This window comes from Leptonotus elevatus, chromosome 21, assembly GCF_054856555.1.
Source record: "Leptonotus elevatus isolate MCC_2025b chromosome 21, RoL_Lele_1.0, whole genome shotgun sequence".
NCBI lineage: Eukaryota > Metazoa > Chordata > Actinopteri > Syngnathiformes > Syngnathidae > Leptonotus > Leptonotus elevatus.
In genome coordinates, this window is record NC_141259.1 from 15,958,920 (window position 1) to 15,981,237 (window position 22,318).

At 43.8% G+C, this 22,318-nt stretch overlaps 2 protein-coding genes across 9 annotated transcripts in view; both read right to left on the bottom strand.

The window, feature by feature from the left end:
* Window positions 1–14,458, bottom strand: part of LOC147156151 (serine/threonine-protein kinase H1 homolog) — an 82,987-nt gene extending 68,529 nt beyond the window's left edge. The window contains exons 1-2 of one of the 3 annotated variants that reach the window (XM_086065569.1): window positions 13,616–14,458; window positions 6,907–7,076 (exon numbers count right to left, since the gene is read on the bottom strand). The gene's annotated coding sequence lies outside the window, so the exon portion shown is untranslated. Of the gene's footprint in view, window positions 1–6,704; window positions 6,792–6,906; window positions 7,077–13,615 lie in introns of those variants that run through there. The other 2 variants (XM_086065568.1, XM_086065570.1) reach the window with 2 other exon arrangements.
* Window positions 14,459–18,128: 3,670 nt separating this feature from the next.
* LOC147156152 (cadherin-18) overlaps window positions 18,129–22,318 on the bottom strand; it is a 149,918-nt gene continuing 145,728 nt past the window's right edge. For all 6 annotated transcript variants that reach the window (XM_086065566.1, XM_086065562.1, XM_086065565.1 and 3 more), the window contains one exon: window positions 18,129–18,905. In XM_086065566.1, the coding sequence (XP_085921692.1) occupies window positions 18,388–18,905 (518 nt within the window). In that variant the 3' untranslated portion in view covers window positions 18,129–18,387. The remainder of the gene's footprint in view (window positions 18,906–22,318) is intronic.

Sequence of the window (22,318 nt, forward strand, 5' to 3'; positions counted from 1 at the left end):
CTCTACAACCCTAATGTATCAAATGTACATATAATACCTGTAATGTTGCCCATTTACACAGTTTATTTCTCTTTGTCAATCTGCAGGCTGTTTTCATTACTGTTGGGTTCAGCTGATTTTAAAGCCCCCCAATCCCACTTCCTCGTCTCCCAAACCACCGCCGACTCCCCAAACAGCCCGAGGGCTCGACCGTACCTTGAACCTCTCGCACCTCAAGCCACAATCATACCACGAGACTGTTACTAAATGCTACCCAAGTCAACAGTCACTTCCAGTTTTCCCACCGCAACCGAGCGCCACACGCGCTACGAGCCCCCCGCGGGGTCGTGTCCAGATAAGCCGCGGTTTGCCAAACGTGTGCAAATGCGGCTTCAATGCTCCTCAACCCCAGAGGGCCAGATGCAGGACAGCAGTCAGACGGGAAGACGTGTACGGATCTCGCATGGGGGAGGAAGCAAGCCAGTAAATGTGTGAAGGTAGCCAGGAGGTGAGTCATAGATTATATAAAGCAGGGCTTCTTAAACTTTCTAAGAATGGAACTACACCCTCGGAAGAAAAAAAATATTTTCTTGAAAAATGTGAATTTCATTCCTGTTATAATACAACTTTATAATAATACACTAAAGCTAAAGGATTGAGAAATAATTTCTTCTTTTTCTTAACTGCTGTGCCAGTCCCCATACATAGTTACACAATTCTTAAACTAACATAACTCTTTGCAAATTATTTTGCAATACCTCAAAGTGAGTTTCTAAATTACACGGGCGCGCTTGGAAGTGCGGTGTGGCTTTAGGTGGAGGTTAGACAGCACCAGACCTCGTCAGTGGCAGATGCTCGGGCATGTCGTGGCCCGGCGACAGCTTGACTGTAAGATCCAGAGGCCTCGGCGGAGTACACGTAATAAGACGGGTGATTGCGTTTGGGCCGGCGGGGGCAGCAAACGTCTAATGAGGCATCGCGTTTCCACACTCGCACGTACTGTAAATACCTTCACAGGGCGGCCACGCGATGGCTGCCCATCCGCCGCGAGATCTGCCCTCTCCAGTAGATAACATCACGGTACAAAATGACATTTAAAAAAGAAACCAGCCAAGCGTCTGTGATTTTCATTTAGGTGGATGGATTATTGTGTTGCCAGTGTCGTGAGCAACAGTCACTTCAAACTACTCCATGAACAAAAAAAATGGAACTTGCCGTCCCTGAAGTTGTACGAAGAAGTATGTTGAACGCTGCTGACCCCTTCGTAATGGTTCTTAGACCTCTTGGAAGTACTCCCCATCATAACTGGGTCTTTTTTGGCCAGGATAAATAACTCCATGAAAGTAGTTCCTATGGTCCAAACGAGTACAAACGGACGGACTGACTGACATAGGCCTAAAGAGTTTTTAAATGTTAAAAGATTGTGTTTCTTCCACCACCGATCTTGAGACAAGAGGCAGAAATCTTGCATAATCACATGTGAGCTCTCACAAATGAAAACAAACTAACCTCCTTGATCTGTGCAAGCTGTTGCCCGAGTGTTTCTGAAAAGCGTTGTAAATTGGCAATGTCGTCAAGAAAAGATTTGCTTTGGAAGATACTTCTTAGCGTCTGGGGAACCCACTTGTATACAAAAACAACAACAAAGGGTAGGACATATGTTGTTTTGTTTACCGTCACATCCTTTGTCACTTGACACTTATTTTTATTGATTACATTCCATTCACGTCAGTTTAAATGAGCTGAGAGTATTTTTTTTTCTCCCCTGCACACAAATGAAGAGTTTTTGGGAAATACTGAACACGTTTAATGTTTAAGATTGTCGGCTTTGACCCGTTTTGGACGGTGTTATCGGGTTAAATCCATACTTTAAAAAACTTAAATCTCATATAGAAGGACAAAGTAAGACAAAAACATCGTGATTATCTTTATATTATGTACCCGGCCTATTTAGAACACAGAGGTTCCAAACAGTAAGTTCAAACCTGCAGACCTCATCAAGTGGTTTCAGGGTCTCTTGGAAAACTACTTTCAATCATGGCAAGATCTTTTTTTGGGACCTGGAAATCACCAGGATGAAATTTGACTGTAGTTCCCATGGTTATCATGATCCATGTTTTTGTTGACTGTTTTAATAAAGATGTAGTCGCCTTCATGTTGTTGTCAGGTTTTGCCCATGGTTTTCCGTGTTGATGGTTTTACGCCTTCCGTGTTTCTTGATTTTGGGACCAATTGCATTCTTTAAAATGCTACTCGCTTACTAGCCAGGAAAATCCTTCTACTTTTAAAGGGTGGGTTTTGTTTCCATGGTTACGTAGACACTCCCGAAGACACGGAGGACCTCCCTTGAAGGCTTCATTGCCAAGGTTGGATTTATATCAGTCGTCTTCTTCTTCTTTACATCTTTTACGTCTTCATCGATCCGTGTTCATGATGACAAGGTCCTGTTTGACTTGGGCGGCGTGATGTCGACTTCTCCGGGCAATCCATCATGCGGCAGCGAACGCCCCCGTGATTCTCGTCCGTTCCTCCTGACCAGAGTGCCTCTTCTCACTTAAATAGCTGCGTTTGGGGCTTGGAAATGCGTTCAGCCTTTAATGCGCTAATAAGCAGTGGAAAGATGTAACCAAGTACAAATACGCCATTACTGTGCTTAGGTAGATTTTCTCAAGTATTTGGTCTAGACTTATTTTTCTGACAACTTTTTAGTATCACAATCTACATTTGAAAAACGATCTTTCTAGTTCTTATTTGTTTTCAACTTGTGGAAATGACGACACAATGTAAATGAATAAACCAGTTGTGAATTTTGCCGTTCTAGAAAACAACAACTTGTGCAAAATGAATTGAAACTTTGAACTTTTGGACAAATGTATCGAGAGAGGAAGTGTATATCGAAGGTTCATTATGTGACTCCCATGATTCTGGAACCTCCCTCTGGCCTCACGTCTGTTCAGCGTCCACTTTAGTAGCTTGCCCCTGTATTTGTAACGTGTTTGAGAACATTAGCGGGGGCAAGGCTGGCTTGAAGTTGTTAACACGCCGCCGCTGTGTTCGAGCTCGCCTTCTTGCCATCATTTAATCGGGAGCTCGGCGCGTCTGTGCACACTTCAAGGCGGCGCTGAGCTGGACCGACTTCAAAGCTGCGTGATTAAATGCGCAGGTTGGCTATAAGGAGCGTCCAGGTGTACGATCTAAGCGTCACGCCCACAACAGTGCAAATGCCCATTTAGATCCACACCATCTACAAAAGTGCCAGAAGAAAGCAATTTCCCAGTGATGGATTTTTGTAATATGCCATTTTCAGTTATTGTGCATGGATATAAGATTAGAAAGTATCCTATTTATGACAAGGCCCCTGGTCCGGATGGTCCTGGTATTGAACGTTAGAGGTCAGCAGGTTAAATAAGTAGGGGGTAATGCTATCATTTGCAACGGTCTCAGTTCTTCCGAGGCAGCAGGAACCGATAACGCCACCCATGCACACATTTAGACCGAACTTTGCGGCAGTCTTGCGCTGCACATGAAAACAGGGCGCTAACTACCAACCAGCTACTTGAACAACTATGTACATCCTTAACTAACTGCTAACCAGCTGCTACCTTTTTTACTCGTAGGGGTACACATGGTAGCAATAGAAGTTACCCATCATAAAAAAATGTACTGTATATAGAATAATTTGTATTTCTAAGACGGCTTTGCAATACAAATACATAATTCTTTGAATAAAATGTCCCACTGTTCCGCCGCCCATACATAATATTGACAGCCGGGAAGCTTGGTATTGCGTTTATTGCATCGTTGTTTCATCATTCCATTCCATTCCAGATTGTGGCCCATGCACGACGTCGTAACGGCGAATGTCGGCCATTTGTCTGCGGAGGGATACACGCAAGCGTCTCCATTTAACTTGTGAAAGCGCGCTTGGCGTGCCGAGCCTCTCGCTTTCATTTTATTCACAAGATCATTTCACACATTCCTCAGCAGCCCTCAGTGTGGAAATCAGATTACTGCTGCCGTGCGATATGCATGATTAAAACCTGGCATTGAATTCTGTGTATCAAGGTTTGAATTTCGCCGCAAATCGGCGGCTGGAATATCAATACGATTAGCTTCCTGGGGGGCAGATGGATTACTTGAATACAAATTGAAGCTACCTACTCAAATTAATTAACACCTTTTATCACTTGATATTTTGCTCAACACAATCTGTTTGTGTCATGCAGATTTATTTTCGTCTTAAAGGTGGATCACGTCCATAAAGAGAGTTGAAAGAGAGTTAACGAACCGTCTTTAACGTCTTTATTTGCCCCATGAATGCTTCCGACGAATGCAGTCACTCACACACTTTGGGAGATGCTTTTATTTTTCTTCTCCCTTTCCAAATCCTTTTCCGCCTCCATTAGTCGGGCTGTGTGTGAAAGGAGCAGAGAGGCTCATGGGAGGAGGGAGACGCTCCCCCAAAACAAGCAGAGCAGCGAGCCTCGCCGTACCGAGCACTCAGAGTCGCTAATGAAGTCGTCGCATCCAGGGATGGTGTTTATTTCACCGAAAAGCGCAATGTCGCAGGTGTTATTCTTGGCGGCGCGTGTTGTTTATCTGAGTGGTGGCTCCTAGCACCTCCTCCACAAAACTTGTTGTTGCCTCCTCCAAGGAAAGGGCGGATTTTTTTTTCAGGATTCATAATAGGATCGTGATTAAAACTTAATGCACAACATTTGGAGATCGAGTGAGTATTTTGGAACGTTTTCCACATTTCAGAATTTTTTTTAAAAACGATTTAAATTTTAATAATTTGCTGATCTGATTCAAATTAGGGGCCTTGGTGGAAGTCAGCGCCATGCTGTCTTGAAGTGAGTCAAATAATAATGAAATATAAGTGAATCGTATCATTAATTAGCGCAAATTATATCTATATCAGAGTGAATTTAATAGGAATTTCAACAAGACTATTATAATAATAATATATTATTATATTGTAATTGAGTGAGTCGGATCATACAGTATTTGAGTAAATCATATCTTGCCTTATTTGGAGTGAATCAAAACATGATTGGACTGAAGCTTGTCAGAATTGGATTGTATCATAATTTCGGTCAATCAGATTGTACTATAATTAGACGTGAATTTGCTCACATTGTAATTAGTCAATTATATATCGACATCATTGGAAATAATCATTCATGCGGTATTGTGTAAAGCATACCGTAATTGGAGTGAATCCTGTCTTGCCAAAACGAGTGAGTAAATGGTGTCTTCATTTGATTGGAGTGAACTGGATTGTGTCATAATTAGATTTGTCAGAGTGAGTCATGTTTCGTCATATCTAGACTTATCGCACATGGAGCAAATCTTATCGTAATTGGGTATATACGATTGGGAATTCTATCTTGTAATAGGAGGAAATCGTATCATATAATTAGAGTGTCTTGTCAGAATTGAAGTAAAACATTTGCATACGCAATCATAAAAACAACAGGTCAAGGTAGCGCCAATATAATTGAATTTCCTCTGCTTGCCGAGACGCACTTTTCTCTACCCGAGTCCAATCAGCGATATTTGGAGTAGTTCTAGCAGGTCAAAGTTGATAGCGAAGCGCCGCTCGGGACTGAAGGGGCCTCTTGAGCGCGCCGCCTCACATCAGCCTTGCTGTCTCGAAATGGCAGCTGGCCAGGCGTGGGTTGCTCTTGCATATTCATCTGCAGCCGTCTGCACAGTTTGGTGGAGTTGGCCCAGTGAGAAGATGCATGCCAGGCCACACTTTCCAGTTGCTGTGTGGGAAGCAACGCCGGCGCTTGCGGGAATTAGCCAGAACAGCTAGCTCATAAAACCTGCGTGTTTGTTTGTGGATTCGCCAAATAAGCTCACCTCGGAGACGCGGGCGTGAGCGCCGCCGCTATTAGCTTTGAGTAACGCCGGCGCGGCGTTTCAATATGTCAGCCAAACGTTTGCAGTGGAGTCGAGGGAGGCGGATTGTCGCCATGTTGTGATCACAACAGGAAATGATCTTCGCCGCTTCTCCGTGGAGAAATCTCACCAACGCTAATAAACATTTGTTTTGCACCACTGCTACGCGTGAACTGCATTTTAAAGCATCGCAAATACACACTGCCCAAAAAACGGTTTAGTTCTACCTTCACATACCAGTTTAACTTGTCTTTATAATATAGATTTGATACTGAATCATAAAAAAAAACCACATAATAAGCGAGAATGCAAAGAAAGGAACCAGTTTTATAAAGTGTAATTACTGCCTGTGTTCTCATTTCGTATTTGTGTGCCTTGCTGTTCAATAAATGCTTGAAATTGACGATTGTGTCTCTCCTTGCCCACATGCAAGGGCATAATGGACTTTTTTTTTACATTTTTGAACAACAGCAGCTACTTTTTTACTTTTTCCCCAATAAAGGCGCCGCCTCCTTAATGAAATTTGGTTTATTACAATAAAAAAGTTAAAACATTTTAATTACTTTCTTGCATCGTTAAACTTTGACTTAATCTTATAATGACGACAAGAGGCTAGCCACAGTTTTTTTCCTGATGAAATATGCATTGCTTTTGTGAAGGTTAAAAATGTTGGTCTTGATTTTTTTCTCTCTCTTAAAACTTTTAAAGCACACAAGCTTACTTTCTCTTAAAACGATTGCTTCATAGATATGTGAATTCAGTGTTGGCGCTTGGAAAGATTTTACGGCCAGTTTCTCACATTACCTCCTCGCGCTCACCTAATTTGGTATTCCTTGAGAATTTGTTGACTTTGTTCTCCGACAGAAACAAACACGGACAGCAGAAGCCGAGTCGCGTCCTCCCCAGAGACTTCCTGTCTCGAAAAATGCAGCTGACTCATGAGACCCTCACCAGGGAGCCACATAAATATACATAATTAGCCCTAAGCCAACAAAGAGGGATGGCTTTCCCCCGCCTTACCTAAGCTAGCATGCTCTCGTTCCTCGCAGCTGCGCTTCCTGTCACACGTCCCGCATGTCAACAACGTCAGCATACGAGACTCTGGGGGACTTTTAGTCACCAAGGAAGGAAGGAAGGAAATTTGACTTCAAAGCTTGGATAGCGGAGTCAAGATGGTGTCCTTGGGTACCCTAAACAAAGATGGTGGCCAGGATTTAGAAATATGATGGAAACAAAAGTCCTCGCGTCAAATAGCATGGCGTGCGTTTCCACAATAACGCTCAACTTTGATGGATACTTGAATTTTCTGAGCTTGCATGGTTAGTGTTAAAGAATGGATGCTCCCATTCCCGACTGATGAAGATTGCAGCCAGGCATCGTAAAGTTCTCGACTTCCAAATAATTAAGATGGAACAAAAACCACTGACTCCATTGGACTGTGGTGGGTTGCTTGTCCAAGAAACTCAAGTCCATGTCCTAAAACCAGAAGTGGCAAATCCAGGTCCACAAAGTAAAAAGCCTGCCACAGTTTGGCTTTAGCCCCAGGTGCTTGCTAGCTAGCTAGCATCAATGGTGCTTGTTTACTTGCTAGGGAGCTAGCTAGCTAGCACCAATGGCTAAATAGCTAGCATCAGGGGCTAAAGCTAAACTGTGGCAGGGTTTTTACTTTCAGGTGCTAGATAGCTAGCACCCTAGCTAGCTCCCATGGTGCTTGTTTACCTGTGTTGAATTATTAACATTGTTTTTCAGTTTCAATTTATATTTTAGCCGTTTTGGATTTAGTTATAGCTGTGTAGCTCAATGAATAGAATTGTCTATTGTATTCTTATCTGTCTCTTTCGCCTGAGAAGAAAAGGGCAACAAGTTATTTTCCATGTTATCTAGAAGGGAGGGTAGTCTAGTACCGGTCTCAGCCGGTCGAAGTGAGACAGGCTGATTTATTATTGTTTAGGTCTAATCTGATTTGTATTCTTGAGAACTTCTGCCTTTTTGTGAAGGGGAGGAGGCTTTTCGTATTCACCCACTTTTCAATAAATAATGATGTGCAGGAGAAGGAGGGGCACACTTTTGAACAGAACACTGCTTGGGTGACTTCAATTGTGTGATCAGAAGCTTCTGTTATAACTATACCTTTGCAAAGGGACTTCTTCACCAGAATCTCACCATTCAGTTAATTGAACACGCAAAGAGTAGAATACAAATATTGTCTACTTTAACACCTGGTAGGGAGCTAGCTAGCATCAGGGCCTAAAGGCAAACTGTGGCAGGGTTTTTACTTTCTGGACCTGGATTTGCTACCAATGTTGGTTATTTAGTCATCAATTTAACTGATCTTCAAACATCTCCTCAATTTATGCCAAACGAATTGGATGACGGCTACAGGCGAGACATTGATACCCGTCCAATGTCCTCAATCAAGTCGATAGGTTGCCAGGAATGCACAAGTTGAGCTGTGGAATAAAATGGGTCTATTCCTTGGCCGCTCAGTGCGCCTGGGCCACAATGTCCCCCCCTGTTGATATCCCGATACCGCACTTTAACATGTGCAAGTATTAGAGTCATTTGTTTGTTGTGTCTTCTATTCATGAGGCCGTTAGCGGAGATTGTTTTTTTTTCTTTCTCTTAATGCATACTGTGCCCTAGCGCTACAATCTTAATATCAATTGTGATGGTGACTGGCTAATGCTAATTAGCGCTATCCAGGAGCAAGACGAAGCAAAACAAATTGTGGCGCGCTCAAGAAGAGCCGATTGCGTTTGCTTTCGAGATTGAAGCGATTCATTTCCAAGTCAACACGGCAAGCCGAGAATTAAGCGTCAATTAAGTGCTCAGCTGCTCACCGGTGACACAAACAATCACCGCCGCAAGACGTTGATCAAGTGAGACGCACCTGCAAGTGTTTTGCTATCACAACAATGGCGGGTAATAAAGACGTGCCAACAAGTTGATTTCATCTGACGCAAAGGAACGATGAATCATCACACAAGCCAAACGCAGGCTTCGTTGAAACCCGACTTTCAAACCCGAAATCTGCCTTCAAACTGTCATTTGTCGCCCAAACCTGGTCTGAAACCGCTTCAAATGCGAATTTGAAATCTTACCCTACCTTCAAACTAGTCAGCCCTCATTTGAAAGGCTTTAAACTCTTATTTGGTAGCCCAAACCACTGTTGGAAATACTAAACCTAGCTTGAAACGAGGGCTGGGTATTGATTCTAATTGACTCAACCCATTTCGATTTGCGAGAGTTCAGTTCAATTCGATTTTGCCCGATTCATTGGTTCATTGGTTAATTATGGAACATCAATTCATGATAAAATATGGAAAATATCTTCTGAATTCTAATTTAATAATTGCAAATATAAATTAAAAACATTCTCAATTGTCTTAAAGTGCAATAAGTCAGGTCTTTCATAAATGTCAGTCCATACTTTTAAATTCAGGTGAATAGTAAATTTCAAGAAAACGGTAAGATACAAAAAAATTGTCGAAAATTTTCTTAGGAATTTATGGGAACAAAGATCATACATGAATCAATTCATGGTTTTATGAATTAATATCAGGCTCAAAAAGGAAAAGCGATTCAATATCGATGATTTGATTTTTTAAACCCAACCCTACTTGAAACCTTAACCCTTATTGAAAAGCCTAACCCTGGCTTGAGAGTCATTTGAAACCCCAACCGTAGCTTTAAAGCCCACTTTGAAACATTAGCCCTTGTTAAAGAGCCTTACCCTGGCTTGAAAGTCTCATTTAAAACCCTAACCCTTTGAAACCCTAAGCCTTGTATATGAAACCCAAACCCTTACTTTGAAACTCAACCTATCTCTTGTTCTTGAAACCTTAACATTGTTTTCAAACACACACGAGAAGGCCTTTTGGAACCCCTAACTCAAGTTGGTTTGAAACCCCACCCATTGCTTGAAACCCAAACTTTGGCTTCAAACCCGACGCCGTCGGCGCAAGAAACCCCCACGTGGAAACGATCCAATTCTCGGACTGTTTCCATGGTTACCGCAATCCTTGTTGACCGTCCCGCACGAGAGGAATGTTGTGAGACGGAAGATCTAAAGACGTCAGCGGCGAGCCGGCCGAGGTCTGGCGAGCGGCCCGCTTGCCATCCATCGGCGGCCGTCGTCGTCGTCGTGTATCTGCCGTGCGTTTGATTGTCAGCCCGATCGTGTCCCGGTTGGTCATTGACAGGGTTGGCGCGTGCCAGGCGTGCTCGTTGGTTTGGGGAATCATCGGGAATGAAGACGATAATGAGGCCTTTGGGGAGCCGCTGACGAGATCCGAAGGCTTTGATGGGCCGTCGCCGTCACGTCACACGCAAACAATCAACGTTTTTCTTCAGCTGCGGCGTCCAAACAGTCGACCGCCCAGGGACATTTTTTTCCCGCAGCTCCATAACGGCAAGTTGAGAAAAACTACGGGAAAGACTTCAAGTCATCCAGCTGCCAATTTTGTGGAGTGTCATAATGGAAATCATAAACTGAATTTTTCAATTAATCGCACAGCCCTACTGAGAAGTGTCACTGCGGGAGCCGTGCGGCATTATGTCTCCTCAAAATCGAATGTCTGCATGACTTTTAGACGCCGAGAGCCCGTTTTGTTAGAAATAGATCAGTGCGACACTTTGGGGCAGAAAAAAAATGGTCAGCCACGAAGGTAACTGCGTGCAAATTAGGGATAGACCGATTGTCGGCTGGGACGATTATCGGTGTCGATATTCAGCAGAATCATACCGACGATAAAGGATCCATTTAAAAAAGTGTTAACTTCAGGATACTATTTAATAAAATGTTGGGAGATGCTGCTCAGCCTGGGAACTCTTTGCACCTTCTGTTTGTGCACCTTCAAATTTAATAATTCAGATATTTTGAAATTTGGGGAAAAAAATAGTTACTGTAAAACAAAACAAACAAAAAACAATTAAACTATTTACTTCAGTTTTTACTAAACTTTTGAAGACATGCGACTGTCTCGGGAGATCCCGGAACTTTTTTTAGAGTTTTTGACTAACATTTTTTTCAAACGACAATATTTTACAAACTTTAAAAGTTTTTCAATGAACATATGCTTAATAATAAAACAATTGAAGAGTATTTTAGAGTATTTTTCCAAATTGCGATGCTAATTTTTTTTTGTGAAAATGAATATCGGCTCCAAATATTGGTTATCGGTATCGGTATCTGCCCTGGGAAAAACATCTCGGTCCATCTCTAGTGCAAATGCACTTCTCGCCTATTAAACTGTACGTTTAGTTGATTTTATTTTTCTTGCATCACGCATAGCTCCAAGCCCTTTGAGAAAGAATTTGGAAAGATGACGCAATCACAGTGGTTTGCTTTTGTATTTAAAGGTGGGCGTGAGCGCAGACTTTGATGTGGACGGCGGCTGGCCAAGCAAGCGATTGAACGTGATTTGGGGGATTTCGCTTGTTGTGCTGATGTTTGAATGATGCGGTTTGAAAGAAAAGTCCTGATTTTGGAACGCGACGGTTTACTAATCCGTAAACTAGCTTAGCTAGTAAACTCCTTTTCCAGTGCGCCGCAGACTTTTTTTTATGGCCCGGTTGGGCAACTCTTGAAATGTGGCAATGGAAGGGCAACGATGTGGTTGGCCAGCTTTCAGCGTTGACGCACTTCAGTGGGCCAACACTGATCAACTTTAATTTGCGTCACAGTTAAATAAAGAAACCTCATAAAATTGCCAAATCGAAATTGTGTTGCAGCAGACACACACACACACACACACACACACACACACACACACACAAACGCAAAACCGTTACCTTGTGAGTTGTGACCTGAAAGATATTTAAGCAACTGATAAAAGGTGGAAAATAATCTGAAAACAAATAACATGATACTGACAAGTCCCTCCCCCCAAAAAGTTTCTCGGCGGTAAACAAGCCAAGTTTGGAGGCAAAGTTGTCGTCTAATGACTGCCGCTGCTCGCTTGCATTTGAAAGCGTTTGCTTGTGTCTTTGATGTGTATATTTTGCACATCATCGTCGTCATGAACATTTATAAGATGCAGCGCCTTTCCCGCACGCGCGCACGCCTCCGACCTCAAACAGACGCACACAAAATCCCTGCCCTTCACCTGAAATTCAAAATTGACGCGTGTTGATTAAACGACATCAAATCCAAACAGCAAAACTATTGTTACTATTTTGTGAACTTTGCCACATTCCAATTCACTGCTTACTCAATTTGCCATCAATGACAAAGAGATTTGGGCAGGTGTGAAATCCATCCTCTGCCTTCAGACTGCCCTCCTTGTGCTGCGCAGAACTTTGACGGCCCCTAATAGATTTGCGGGTCTTTGGCCAGGATGGAATCTTTATTTCAGGAGTGACGCATTAATCCGCGTGAACCTCTGCTGGGGTCGGCCGCTTATCTACCGCTTGCTTTCCCACACACTCGCCACCCGAGCGAAAACTCCTCAAGTGCCTGTTAATTAATTAGCGGCAGAGTTCATTTCTCAGCTCAAAACTTGTGTTGCGTGTGTGTGTGCGTGTGCGTGTGTGCGTGCTTGCGTGCGGCACTTCATTAGCATTTACAAGCAACCATTTGCCCACAGAAGAGCTTTTCCACTCATGGCTGAGAACACACACGTACACAACAAGTCATTTATCTCCCGCAAGGAGAACAATAGCTTGTGTCAACAGGAAGTGATGTCGTCAGCGCCGCTTCTCAGAAGGGTCACGCAAGTGCCGCCGCAGCCAATAGAGCGTTAATTGCATTAAAATGGTGCTAAGAAATCATAGGGTGCAAAGACAAAAGTTTTTTTTTTGTATATATATATATATATATATATAATTTAATTTTCTTCCCTGCAGGAAGAAAATGAAGGATTTCAGCCATTTTTGTTTCCCATGGCAACTGCGGCCGGTATGGTTCCCCGTGCGAGAAAAACAAGCGCGTTTGATCATGAAATGATGTAAAAAAAAAATGTGAAGCGCTTTACACACCTAAATATAAAATGACATGAGAGGGAAGACAAGTGCAAGTCACAAGCAAGTCTCCAATTGCAAACTAAAAGTCTCAAGCTACTGCTTGATGGGGAGAAAACAAGTCGAGTCGTTACTTGTTTGCTTCAAGCGAGTCGCAAGTCATACAATCTTGCTCAGTCACAACAAATTAAAAACAAAAATCACTTATTAGTACACTAAATTAAGACGATTGTTGGCACCAATTTGTGAGGGAAATATTTATTGACTATATTTCTACATATTATAAGTGTTATATTAAAAGTATTTATTATTTTCATTTAACTTTACAAGAGATGCTGGGAACTCTGCACTTTAAAAAAAAAAAAATAAAACTTAGGTACGAGAAAGTTAAATATTTCAGTTATGTAGACATTTTGGAAATATGTATTTACTGTCGAAAACTATAGTGGGCTCTGCTATTGAATTGAAAAGTTTTCATTGACATGTTCAAGACATGCTGATGACCCCGAGAGCTCCCTAAACGTTTTGTTCAAATTTTAAAACGAAGAAGAAAAAAATGAAATCAATCAATATTTTGCAAATCTGAAACAAACATGATGAGTAGCATGAAAATAACTTTCCCACGTGAGCTACACAATGTGAAGCGGACTTTTTAGAGATGAAACACATTTTGTCACCTTTTTTGTTCACGTTTGAAATGATCCAAAATCAAATCTTGACATTGCTAGCAACACCGCGTGTGTTTGTGTTCGTGTTCGTGTTAGCTTACCCTCAAAGACGTTTGTGGTTCCGAATGAAGTTTGACGTCGTTTGTTGTGTCTTTCATCTTTTCTTGCCACAAGCCGTTCATTTTGCAACAGTCCTCTTCTCTTTTTTTTACCAGCTTCATCCGTGAATCCAAATTTAATTCGACAATCTTCAGGGCTCCTTCCGTCGCTGTTGGTGTTGTCGCCGCCGACTGGGTTGCCAGGTTGGCACCAATGAAACAAATCCCCCTTTTGGATTTCTTTCTCTCTTTCCTCCCTCCAAAAAGGCAAACTACGTTCAAATCAACATGTAAACAAGAGGACTTGTCAAGTCACTTAGCTACCAAAAGTCCCAAGTCAAGTCATTACCATTAAGTCCAAAAAATGGCAACTGGAGTGCCCCATCTCCGAATGACATCAACATGTCGACAACCGGTAAGGTGCGCTTGACAGACATTTTGAAATGAACACAAAATTATACAATGCCTCATCGCTGTTTTGTTTTTGTAAGAAAAAGCCCGACCAGGGCAACTTATGTGGTCCTCGGGGGCTACCTGGTGCCTGCCGGCATCAGCTTGGTGATCACCGCCTTAGAGCTTGTTAGAAGTTCGAATTTAGAAGAATGTGCTCCAGCCGGTGCCGAGGACGTGAGATGGAGGACGTAAGATGGAGGACGTCAGATGGAGGACGTGAGATGGAGGACGTAAGATGGAGGACGTAAGATGGAGGACGTGAGATGGAGTCCGGGCTTCGGCCTTCCTGGCTGGAGTTTGCATGTTCTCCCCGTGCTTGCGTGGCTTTTTTTCGGGTTCGCCGCTTTGCTCCCACATTCCAAAGACATGCGCGGCAGGTTGATTTAACGCTTCAAAATGTCCACAGGTGTGATTGTGATTGTTGGTCTGCGTGTGCCCTGCGATTGGCTGGCAACCAGTTGAGGGTGTGCCCCCGCCTCCTGCTCGAAGCCAGCTGGGTTCATGTCCAGCGCCCCCTAGCGACCCTTGTGAGGACTAAGCGGTTAAGAAGTTGGATGGATGGCGGGCTCCAACTGGCAGAATGGTACCGTCACAAGTCTGCGATAAAGGTAGGCTGGGGTTCGCTTCTCCGCCGGGATATCGTGTTTGTATGTGTTCGTGTTGAAGGTTAGAAAAATATGGTGACCTTGATGTGCAAAAACTCAAAAACAAAAACTCAAATACACAAATGAAACACAAAACCAAAACAATATGAAATAAAAAACACAAAACAAAATGAAATCAAAAACACAAAACCAAAACAAAATGAAATGAAATCAAAAACACAAAACCAAAACAAAATGAAATGAAATCAAAAACGAAAACAATAAAAAGGTGATCACAAATCCAAAACAATAAACACAAAAATATGAAACAAAATAAAATTTATTTTAAAAGGACTGCAACATGAAAAATCCACTTTTTGGAGCTTTTAAATGCTAATTCCTCCCCCAAAACATGGCCAACGTTGTGTTTTCCTCCATGAAATTCCAGATGATTCTGCTCTCCAAGCACCAGCCCCTCCCAACCCGAGAAAACGAGCCGTTGGCACGGTGTGACGTAGGTGCGGCCGCGGCCCCGGCCCCGCCCCCGCACCGCCACTGCGGACTCAACGCACGCCCACTTTCTCTGAGACCTCCCTCCATGGGATCATGACAAAAGTAGCCTTTATCAATAAACATTCTGTCCAAATGAATTCAAAGCAATCGATTATTCGTCACAGTTGCAATGCCAAAGTGCAATGAAATGACAATTGGCTGTTTTAAAATGCATTTGCGCTGCCCCTTGCTTATGAATGGATGGTGTAGTGGATAGTCCTCTCGCTGCTCAAGCATTTGGGCGCGGGTTCAAGTCCTGTTCTGGTGCTTTTTTTCTTTTCTTTTTTCCCTCCTCCTCTTTTCCGACAACCTCTCTGCAAGGACCCGTTTTGTTTCACATGTTTATTCAAGAATTGATGTCTTGAGTCCATTTTTTAAAAAATCGGCTTCAAACCTGTCGGTATGTTTCGTGGCCGTTGCGCGAAGCAACCGGCTCTGATGACGTCATGAGAGGGGCGTGCCAGCCACGGTGGGGGGGGGGGGGGCTTACCTAACCGAGCTCGTTTTTTTTTCTTTGTGCTTATGATTACTTTTTGTTTTTTTGTGTCCTATTTATGTTTTATTTTTTTGCGATTAAATTTTAGTTTTTTGTTCTGTGTTTTGTCTTTGTGTTTTTTATTTGTGTTTGCGATGACCTTTTTTGTGATAAAAAAAAAAAAGTTGGCTGACGTGTTTCATTTTTGTGTTTTTTATTTGTTTTTTGGTTTTGCAGTCATGTTCACTTTTTTGTTTTCGCGTTTTGCACTTCAGGGCCATCGTAGAAGAATGCATTTTTTGTTTGCTTAAAAAAAAAAAGATCTAGAACATTTTGCTCAAGAGTCCTTTCGGTTGGGGATTTTAATAATCTTAATGACAACGAAACGCCATATTGACCTTAAAACATTGCCTTTTTTTGTCATCCTATCATCACAAATGTTTATTTCTTCGAGGGAAAAAAGTTGCAATGTAATGAAAATGAAGGCGTATTAAAAAAAAAAAAAATTGCTGCGGGTTAATGATTAAAGTCATACTTTTCCAAGATAAAGTCCTAATATGCCGTTAAAGTTAAATGAGGGAGGAGAGTCATATTTTAATTTTATTCTTGTAATATCACGCCTTCATTCTGTAAAAGATACTTTTATTATTTTAAATAAAAACACTTTTTTTTTTAATGGGGATGTCAAAATGATACATTACAATCCTAGCAGAGATTTTAATTGGCCCACATTTTCAACACGGATTGAATTCGTGCACCTTTTTCAAATTGCATAATAATTGCTTGCAGATTATTTTGAGACACTCCAGTTGAAGAGGACGCTGAGAGAAAGCACGAGCACGATGTTCTTTGTGAGCAAAAAAACAAAACAAGACTCAAGTCAGTCAGGAGACAAAAAGCAGGACGTGTGAAGAGAAAAGGATTTAAAATATTCATTGCGTGCTCGTTCTCTTTTCTCCCGACTGCCGTCAGCTTTTGTAAGGCAACAAAAAGTGACTTTTTGCCAAACATCAACGTTGTGTCGGGTCCAAAGACCCAATCAGCCAAAAAGTCAAAACAATTTGTGCTTCCCCGACACTCGGTGTACGTATTCCGTTGCTTTAAACGTTCCCACGCGTCAACACGTTATGCTCGGGGAACGATTCAATTTCACGTTCATTTGTGGAGTCGGAGATAAAACGTCTGCGATTTAGGAAATGAGAAACTATTCCCATGTGAGACCTTACCTCCACAAGTGTGCGGATAGTGCGAGGAGACGTCAAGAACAGGAAATGGATCTCTGGCGCCGCGCGAGAGCAAAATGTCTGCTCGCGACAATGTCAACCTCACAACGAAACGCGGTTCGATCTCATCAAGACAGCGAATTGAACACGTAACATTGACACGCGTATGAAGCGGCAGTCCGGAAATACTTTTCTGTCTCCTCCCACTTGACGTACCTGGACAGGGCGAGTACCTCGTACCGCATTTTCCTTTTGCTGCACCGCTTGACTTTCCACGAGTAAAACAATGTAACTTTCAAGTGCGAGTGCAATTCACAGGATTGGAAAGAATAACTTGACCTGTGTTTGAAAATGAATTGTTTTGAAATTCCATCAGCATAATAAGGAATGCCAGCAAATCAGTACTTTACACGGGTACGGAGAAAAAAAAAAGGTTGTCGTCGTGAGATGACGCAATTCATACCAGACTGGCAGAAATCTTTTTGGAATGAATTCAACAAGCGAATATTTTAGATGGAAAACAGCAAAGAAACGCTACGGTTGATCAAGAATGACTTGCTTCCTGTTCTTCTTCTTTGAAATGAGTGGTGGATCACATCTCTATGGTGTACAGCGCCACCTACAGCGGCGGAGTCCCCGCTCAATATTTGCAAAAGAAGATCAGATGGAAACGGGCAGAAGACGCATGTTCGTTTTGCGCATTTTCACTAAATTTGCTTGAAAAAATTCGAAACAATTGGATGGAAACCTGACTAATGTTACTTTTCACAAATCAAATCAAAGAAACATTTTATTAATATCGCCCATTTGGATGAACCCTTGTTCACCTTGGGTTATTTTTGGACTTGGATTGGAAACAAAACCAAAAAAAGGATTTTATCCGACGGCGTTCGAGATAAACACATTGATGCAAATGTTTGTGAAGTGGGACTCGGCCCAACAATCTTCAACTCTTTCATCTCAGGCCTCCCCGAGTGGCTCGGCGTTTCGCTCGCCAGCTTCTGGCAGAAGCGAGCTTGCCGCGTTGCCTCCTCTACGGCCCAACGGAGCGTCGTTACGGTCGACACACATGCTGTCAAAAGGCGTCCCGAATGAAGCCGCGGCCAATACGCGTCCAGATGACGCAGGACGTTTAAACGGCCGCGTGGATTCAGAGGAAGGAAGGCGAGGCGAGGCGACCCGACCCGACCCGACCCGACGGGATCCAAAAGAGGAAGAAGACAAGCGTGCACTTTCTCACGTAATATCCACCCACGTGGATACGGCAACTTTATTGAGCAATAAAAAATATACACAAGGAAAATATCCCTTTCGTTTTCCCCATAGTGTTGTTCGCCGTTGCGAAAATCTCACCCTCCATCGTTGTAGTTCCGCGCCAAGAAGCCAGGATCAAAACAAAGAAACACATTCTCAGTTCAGAAGGTAAAAAGCAGCATTTGGACAATCGATCCGCGACTTGCTTTTGTCAGCGGGGATTCCAAAAGCTTTTCACTCGGGTTTGCTCGTGTTCAGGTGTGCCTCGGCGTACAGTTCTGCCAGCCGCTGGAACCGAGGCCCCCAGTCGTCCAGGTAGCGATAGTCCTTGTCCGACGGCGCTCCCGTCCCCGGAGAGTCCAAAGGACTGACGGAGCCGCTGGGCGAGCCCTGGCCCTCGTAGGCGTAGGTCTGCAGCGAGTCGTAGGGCGGCCCGCTGGCGTCCATGTTGGCCGCCGCCAGTCTCTGCTTGATGAACTCCTGCACGTCCACCTCGTCCAGTTGCGGCGAGGGGCTGCGCCGGCCGCGGGTTCCGCCGCACAGCCGCCTGGCCTCCGGGCGCACGTCCCGCCGGAACTTCAGCTCCTCGGCGGCGGCCGGGTTGCGCAGGGCGATGATGTCGAAGGCCTCCGTGTCTTCCTCGCCGCCGCCCTCGTCGTCGTAGGTGACCACGTTCTCGCGGATGTCCTCCTCCAAGATGATGAGCGGCTCCTTTTTGCTGCGCTTCAGCGTCACAAACAGAACCACGATGGCTGCGGCGGCACATGCACGCAAAAAACACACAAAACAAAAAAAAGATGGCGGCTTAGTCAACGTGGTCCTGTGCATTGTTTACCAATAAAATGATTCCATTCGGAGAATTCATACAGCCGCACAGTCGTCCTCGTGCTGTGATGCATGTTGCAAGCGAGATAACGCAGCAGACGCAAACCGAGCGCAAAGTCCAAATAGTGACTGGATTTCCATCACAGGTGGCAAAATCCTGGTTCAGGAAGTCAAAACCCTGCCTGATGCGAGCTCGCTAGTTCCCATGGCTCTCGTTTACCTGCTTGAGAGCTAGCTAGCGAGCTAGCATCAGGCAGGGTTTTGACTTCCTGGACCAGGATTTTGCCACCTGTGATTTCCATCTCGAAAAAGCGAATCACTCGCCTCCGACCGTCGTTATTGTTACGTGACGTCTGCCCCGACGGGAATGCAAACAGGAAATCGCCAAATGCTTCACTTCAAGCTGTAAACGTTGTAGTTTTCAGCGTTTTCTATTCCTCTTCTTTTTCTATTCCCTCTTCAAGCGTTGCCAAATGTCGCTCTACTGCACCCAAGAGGCAATGAACGGCACTACATCTTGATAGCGAATGGACCGCATAAGCCGCATTGTAAATCGCTGCACATTCTGACCTTGCAAAGTAACTGTAGTCAGATTACATCGCTGATAAAAGTAACATGTTAGATTAACCGTTAGTGTGAAAAGAATGACACGTTACTGGCACCGCAGGTTCGAATTGATGTGGAACGCATCTCCTGTGATAAGTCATGAGGTTGACTTTACAAATTGAAGTGACCAATTGTAGAGCTTTTTGCCTGCGGATTATTTCTCGTCATCCCGTTTATGTGTATTTTGCAAAATGTCCGTTGTCATGGACGCCAAGCAACGATTGCATTCCAAGGAAGGCATCGCCATCTGTTAGCGTTACGCACCTTCCATTTTTATGGTGTTGATGTTTTATGTTATTGTTTTGCTCCAGGGACGGTCGCGCGCCGTCGATAAATAAATGTGGGTTTTGCTGTTCAATTAACTGCGTGCAATCGCATTAAAGTACAGCTGCTGTGTTGTTGTTCACGCTAATGCCAGCATGAAGTGTGCGTTCACAACACAAATGTTGCGGCTCGGAAACACGCTGATTTTTATTTATATATTATTTATTTATATATATTTTGGGTGCACATTTTGATGCCTCCAAATGGATCGTAAAAATGAGTGCGTCGGAGTCATAAATCAAGAAGACGCTTGAGCCGCCGGTGGCGACGCACGCCGTCACTCGCGCGTCTCGTGGTCGTCCGCGTGGCCAATTGCCGCCACGTGCGGCGGATGGAACGGAAACACGCGCTCGCACATGCAAGCGTCGCGTCGTTCTGCCGCCGCGTCGTCGTGGCGTCGCACGCGCACGTCATGCGGCGCGACGGCTGCAAAGACGGAGCGCGGTCACTTAAGATCAGTTAGAGCAAAAAAAAAATGGTAGCGAACGAGCGGCGGAGGCGATGACCGTCACCAGGAAGCTACTTTGGCGCCACCTAGTGGCTCACGGCAGTGAGTGGCCATCGCGTTTTGCAAATGGTGCAAAAAGAATGATGACTTTTGGTTCGAGGGCGCATCATCACAAAATGGCAACTTTCTGTAACATGAATGCCGATTGCGTGAATTCTCCCCGAGTTCTTGTTGAAGCGTTCTTGTGTGTGTTGAAAGGCGATTTGGAAATCCACATTGTTGCGCTGCTCGCGACGTCCGACACGTTAACGCTATCGTCCCATCAAGTGAACGTCGTCTTTCTTCAGCCGCATCGGAAAAGGACCCGATTTCACTCCATTAGCGCACAGCCGCTAATCCAGCTCGTCAAAATCAAAAGCCGACTCTTAGAATAGATTCTTTTTGTGGCGGGATGACAGATAAGAAGCGTGTCGACAATGGATAAGCACGAGATTCCGTTCAAACGAGCGCGCGGCCCGTTGATGAGCAACGCTTGAAGATGACGACGATGTTGCGCAGATAAGACGAGGAAAGCGTTCACATGAACTTTTTCTTTTTGACATTTTGATTGCGGGGATTGCGACATTTTCTGTTTTTTATTTTGTTTTGCTTTTTCTATTCTGAACGTTGGTGAGAAGAACAATCACTTTAACGATATGAAATATTGCATCATATTGTATTTGTTGACTGCGTATTACTTCTAGTTGTTGTCGTTGGCTGGAATTATCTCGATAAATTCATTACTGTAAATACGGTATCGATACGGATGTAAGTTTAAAAAATATATATATATTAGATTTGTGATAACGGCCAGAAAGCTGCTTTCATCAACTGGAAATAAAATAATAAGGTCCATTTCATCAGTTAATGCATTTTTTTTTTTTGTACTTGAAAATTCTTCTCTGTTATAAAGTTAAACAAATAGTCATGGGAAACAGGCAAGTTCTTACTATAAATATTAAGGGACCAAAAAAAACGTTTTTTTCATTTTTGTAATCTGGTCAATTCTTTCTGTGGGGTCGCCACAAATGTTCCATTTTAAATATGGCCAAGGTCCCAAAATCATTTGCTAGAGCATACGGAACATGTTGATGCAGCCTCTGACCTGAAGAGAACACTTGAAGCAACGGAAGTTAAAAAAAACAAAAAAAAGCGGCCAGCAGGCAGCGATCGGCGGCCATGTTGCAACACATTTGTGAATAATGACGAAACTTAAATAGATTCTAATGCTAATTGCTGCAAAACGGAAACAGATAGGAATATTATTTTTTTTTCCTGATGAAAGCAGAGACTCTCATCTTTCTTTTGCGTTTTCATTTTGTGTTTTACGATGCAGCAATGTTGACTGCGAGTGCTTGAACGTGACCTTGCTGAGGTCGTTTTGCTCCTCTGACGTTTCAGCGCGGCTTCGTTGTCTCAACGTTGGACACGCGATCTGCCAGCCGAGCCGCTCGCTCGTGATGAAGATGCGAGGTGGACTGCCCCCCCCCCCCTCGGTCCATCCCCCCCCTCGGCCTCATCGTGGAGCGCTAACAGCCCGAGACAGCGTGCGGCACCGAGCGTTGTCTTGCATCACGCCCGGCGGGCCACGAGACGAGCGGACGCCGGATGTTTTTGGACGGCTCTGCGGATTCCTTGGCAAAACATCAGGACACTTTTTTTGTTGGCCAGTTCACAAGTTGATGTTTCCATCCTGGCTCCATGAAAGTTGTCGTCGTGGGAGCCAAAAGACAAAAGTGAGGCAAAATCGCCATTTCGGGGATTAGAGGTTTGCGGATTGAACTGGGCCGACTGTGGATTATTTCAAATTGCGCAAGGTGGCACTTGTTAAAAACCGGCCGAGAAGAGCCATCGCATGAATCCGATTACGCCCGCACGGCCTTGCGCGTGTTTGTGCTGTGACTGACTCTTGATTGTGGATTA